The sequence below is a fragment of the Durio zibethinus genome, chromosome 24 (genome assembly GCF_047325235.1).
Source record: "Durio zibethinus cultivar Kanyao isolate XHJ-2024 chromosome 24, ASM4732523v1, whole genome shotgun sequence".
NCBI classification, from domain to species: domain Eukaryota; kingdom Viridiplantae; phylum Streptophyta; class Magnoliopsida; order Malvales; family Malvaceae; genus Durio; species Durio zibethinus.
The window spans coordinates 16,701,948-16,707,279 of NC_143185.1; the positions used below are offsets into that span (position 1 = coordinate 16,701,948).

The 5,332-nt window shown below is 37.6% G+C and overlaps 1 protein-coding gene across 3 annotated transcripts; it reads right to left on the reverse strand.

Annotated features, from left to right (window-relative positions):
* Positions 1-5,109, reverse strand: LOC111316954 (acyl-coenzyme A oxidase 2, peroxisomal-like). Of its 3 annotated transcripts, XR_016333068.1 has the most exons (9): positions 4,589-5,109; positions 4,058-4,173; positions 2,770-3,650; positions 1,891-2,070; positions 1,643-1,809; positions 1,413-1,536; positions 1,016-1,212; positions 574-692; positions 1-344 (listed from the first exon to the last, which is right to left on the reverse strand). XR_016333068.1 is itself a non-coding variant. In XM_089753369.1 (8 exons), exons 1-7 carry the CDS (start codon positions 5,029-5,031, stop codon positions 1,054-1,056), a joined length of 2,070 nt encoding a protein of 689 aa, XP_089609495.1. In that variant the 5' UTR covers positions 5,032-5,109; the 3' UTR covers positions 204-344; positions 1,016-1,053. The 3 variants fall into 3 exon arrangements, 2 of the variants coding, with proteins under 2 accessions (XP_089609495.1, XP_022774940.1); XM_089753369.1 differs by lacking the exon at positions 574-692 and having other exon boundaries at positions 204-344; XM_022919205.2 differs by lacking the exons at positions 1-344; positions 574-692 and having other exon boundaries at positions 776-1,212.
* Positions 5,110-5,332: the final 223 nt, after the last annotated feature.

Here is a 5,332-nt window from a genome sequence, read left to right on the forward strand (position 1 = left end):
TTAAACTTAAACATACATGAAAACAGATCTTTATTGAGAATAAACTTGACGTTTTATGGTTTAACTAAAAACCTACACCTAACTAACAAAAGAAATGCATAGTATTATATACAATGCAACAATCTCATCTTTATCCCCCTCTGCCATGGCCTCTTTATCGCCCATATGATGTTAATATTATGGCTATGTTCTACTAACAATATTTGGGATATGGACCACCAATATTTGTCCTGTGTCGCGAGTGGTAGGCCGGCATAAAAGCTTTGCCAGCAGAGGAACTTACTGTTGCCATCAAAGCCTTCTTATCTGATCTTTGCCTTCTGATGGACCAACAAGTAGAACAACTGCAGAAGAAAGAGAAATCAGTTGATGCAAACACTGGAGAATCAGAGAACAAAGATCGTGTTAACAGGTTAACAGATGGTTATACAAATGATGATGTATCTTCAGACTTGTGCTGCATACAAACAAGTTTGAATCGGGTTCTTGATAGACTAAATAAATTTTCTGAGGCCTCTCTTAAAATGTACGAGGATTTTAAGACAGAAAAGTGAAGCAGCTCGAATTGCATACCTCAAATTGCAGGCCAACTAGATTTACCAAGGCTATGTAATTATCAAATACAAGCATATTAAGGTTTGGTTTGGAAATAGACCGTTGTAAATTCCAAAGAGTAGTTGCAAATAGCTTTCCTGAAGAAATAGAACAATATTGGAAGTGTCAAAAATACTAATCCTGTCAAAATTGGATTGGAAGAGTTCAAGACAAGCAAATATGCAGGATTCAATCTTCTGCTATTCTTCTATTAAAAAGAAAATGTATATAGTTCATCAATACAGTTACAAACAATACTGCTTTCAAGCTTCAGCACGTTATTCTTTCCAAACCTAGGCTATATACCGGGATTTCAACAGCTGCATTGACCTGAACCCTGTATTTAATATGGCAAAAGAATTTAAAACATTCCATCCATTGTATGATCTACTTGTTTGTTCCATCAATTTTTGGCACTCACGATTACATAAGTTAACCTTGGATTCCTGCTTTCTCTAGTCATTGGAACCCCGCAAGCTGTGTGTACTGAGCATATGCTTCTGACTGCATTGCAATCGGGGCCCGGGTAACGTAAGGTGGAAGATCAAATGCATCTATAAGCTCCCCTGCAATATTTCTCACTTGGAAACACAGGTATTCTGTGAGCTTGTGGATTGCCTGCATAAAGGAAATAGTTGCATTAATGAAACAACCTCATAAAAATTATATATCTAGCAATAACTTGAATATACACATCATGTTTCTATAACTGTACATTAGATGTTTATAGTCATCCATGTTCTCCAGGGACGGTGACAGTATAAAAAGGGAAAAGACCCCTTTCTATATCTTCCAAGTAGTTTTGATTAAAACTATACCTTAGCTTTGTTAGGTGCAACATAATCAACATTACAGTAAGTTCCTATGTCTTTCCAGATCCGATCCAGGGCATAAAGATCGCATACAAGTTTCAGAGCAGCTTGACTACTGGCATCAGGACAGCTGCAAGTTCAATTCAAGCCCAATTAGAAATTCAAGAAAATATATATATATATATATTTATGCCAAGTGAAAAAATATAAATTCGGTAGCTGAGTTTAGGAAGTACTTCTGCACAGCTTCAATAAACTTTGCAAGGATGACAGACTCGATATGAGACTCTGCAAGTGTTAGTAGGTGATTCAGGCACCTATTCCATGCACCAAAGCTGCCAAGAGTTTTAGAGTGTTTTCGAAGTCGTGCCGCTACACTTTGAAGCAGTCTTGAGGTTCGGTACTGAATACCAAAATTAAACAAATATTGTGTTACAACTTACGCTGACGAAACTCTTAGTACAATAACAAAGAAAACACTTACCCTGAAGGCATCCAACTGGAATTTAGGGTCTCGCAAGTGGTCTGCGCTTTCCCAACGGGCAGTTACAGGATTTGGCTGAGACAAGTATGTGTTCATAGATTCTCTCAAGTAGTTCCATGTCACAGAAAGAGTACCACCTTGGAACTTGTCCTTATATTGCTTCAATAGATCGCCAGCTACCTACATCCCAGTAAAAAGTTCTAATGTAGCTTCCATTGAAAAGCAAAATAGACGTTTAGCAACACTAATTCCAGACTATAATACATATTTGGTGCCAATGAACGAAAACCCTGTGAAGGCCCTTTGCACATTAAACTAATAAGCAATAAGAAGATTGCTTTAAATAAACATCCAAATGACAACAATATCTAATCAGACCCATGAAGAGTCCATGTAAATTAATCAACATAAGGTTTAATAAATCATTTAAACGCATATATGTATATATATGTAACATGAAGAGACATCATATAAATAATAAGTGTTAACCCTATTTGAACAATCTTGATGAATGGATGTAGAAGGCATGAAAGTCATGCTTGCACATCTAAATTTAGCCTCAGCTGAGATGGAAACAGGGTCACATTTTAGATACGGCACTATTTCCAGATATATCTTCAGACTACCTGAAGAAGACTGGCAATCTGACTTTTGGTTATTGCACTATGTCGTTGACAACTGACCAGAATTTGAAGAAGTGGTCAGTTAGGCAAGGTACCAAAAGATGACACTAAACACCAAAAGCCATCTATAGGGATCACTCCTGCTCTTTTTACCTAGTGTTTAGCACAATATATTTCTGGACACTAATCCTTTATATGGAAACAAACGTTGTAAATTCTCAAGCAAGGTTGTAATATAAAGGGATTTGTCTAAAACCTGTTGCAGAAGTACTGTGTTGTCTCCTTCAAATGTCTGGAAAATGTCATGATCATTCCTCAAGGTACCAAACCGATTGACAGCAGCATACCCATGGCCTCCGCAGGCTTCCCTGCAGGTACTCAATGACTTTGCTGTATATGATGTCACATAGGACTTCAGGCCTGCAGAAAGCGAATGGACATCTCCAACCAGTTGTTCGTCATGCGTCTTTTTCATCTCTGAATATTTCTCCACCAAAAACTGAGTGGTGAAATGAAACGCATAAGTTGAAGCCAACATTGGCATAAGCTTGTGCTGTTGAGATTGATAATCAAGAATGCTGACTTCAGGCTGTCTGGGAGGGCCAAATTGCTGACGTAGTAAGGAGTATCGCACTGCAATAGTAACAGAAATCTTGAGGACACCAACTGAAGAATTTGCAAGGCCAACCCTCCCACCTACAAGTTCACCTAGTGTAGCAGCAAAACGTTTGTTTATTGTAGGGAGACTACTTGTGTATTTTCCATCTCGAGAAACATCCCCAAATCGATTAAGAAGATTATCTCGCGGAATTCTAACTGAACGGAATCTCAGTGCTCCATTATCCACCCCATTCAGGCCAATTTTGTGGCCACAATCATGTATTTCAATTCCTGGAAGTGTCTGGTGAGTTTTTAGATCCCTTATCGGCACAATGAAGGCATGGACTCCCATATCAGAAACCCCTTTAGAGTCATGAGTTGGTAAAATCAGCTTAGCAAACACTGTTGCAAACTTGCCATGAACAGCAGCATTGCCAATCCACCATTTGATGGCCCCATCATTTGGTGTGTCGATAATAAATTCATCCGTAATTGGATCAAATGTTGCCACGGTTTGGAGACCCTGAACATTTGAGCCTTTTAAGCACAAAATTGACGGTTTAGTTTGGTATGCATGCTTAGCAGATTAGAACAAAAAATGAAAACATTCAGGGCAAAGGAATGGATACACTTTTCAACATCATAATGACGCGCTAACATGAAAAGCACAGTAACTACAAAAGAACTTGATTGATTTCACCAAAAAAAAAAAAATCTTCTGCATAAATTGTGGTCTTCAACCTCCTTGATGCCTATAACATCAATCTCTCAATGAAATATTTACAGATTTAATTCATATTTCAAAATGACCGTACTCTGTTGATTGCCATGATGAGTTGTAATGCAGAGAACAGCAGAATGAATATGTCAAAGGCAGCACAAGAATATACAATTAAGAAAGAAAAGAGAACAAAATATAAATACATAATGAACAGAGAGCTCACCATGATGTAGTTCTGTCATAGCGAAACAACCAAGATAATCCAAATTGTCAATACCATCAAAATACTTATCCCGGTGCTTTTTAGTTCCTAAGTTCAGCACAGAACCTCCCCAAAGACTGCATAATAAAAAATTCAACATCAACTTAAGTCTAAATCAAAATTAATAAATTGTTAGAATTATGCATGTAAGATATCACGTCAGTTAGCATCATGCTTCTATAAATGAATTTTCAATCATAAGACACTTCATTTCATCGTCACATTCATTACTTTAATAATAATAATAATAATTCACCAAGAATCTGCTCAAATGCAGTATCCAAGTGGTCTACATGTACAACAGAATCTTACTCAAAATAATTCCATCTCACAAACTCAATCTTCAAGCATTTATATCCAAAACCCAGATACTAAAACTCAAAATTTAACAAAAAAACATAACAAACTTTCTTAAATTAAATACCCAAAATCCAAGAAATTCCAAGATTAAAACTTTAAAGCCAAGAGAGCCAGAAAAGTAACAATAATTACCTATATTGGACACCAAATTTGATCCCAAAAGATATATCAACACTCCCAACAGCCTCAGAAATAGCAAAATACATAGCAGGATCTTCAACAACATATCTAAAAGGCTTAATCTTTGCTTCTCCAACCAACCCCATAAGCTGTCTGATACAAAGCTCCCTATGTTCATTCATTGAAATCTCAATTGGGGTTTGCAAATCAGGCCTCGAGTTAAAAAATTCAAAAATTTTCTCTTGAATTTCCCTGTTCTTCCCTCTCATGTAGCTTGAAAGAGAGACGTTGTCAACCTCCAGCTTACTAGCCTTGGCGCATGTTAGCATGTTGAGCTGAGGTGAAGGTTGCAGGGGTGAAAGTGGGGTCAGGTGGAGTGACAGCATTTGGATACGGCGTTTCATGGTGGTGACGGATTGTTGTGGTTCATCCTCCACCGTCTGATTCGGTTTCATTTTTTCTTTACCCAAAAAAAAAAAAAAAGCAATGGATGCGGGAATGGGCTTTCTTTCTTCTTCTCCTTGTAGGGCAATAATGGTAAAACAAAGGAGGGATTGTGTAATTTAAACGCAAAGCTGATGGGAATATAGCGTTGGGCCGGTCAACACGCGGCGATAGGTCGTTGGATTTAAGGAAGCTGTTACGTTGGCGCGCTTTCTAATGAGGGGAATGGATAATAGTGATGACGTCGGTGGTTATGGAGCGATGAGATAAGGTGTGCTTGGCCTTACCTTTTATTTTAAGGAAAATTAAAAA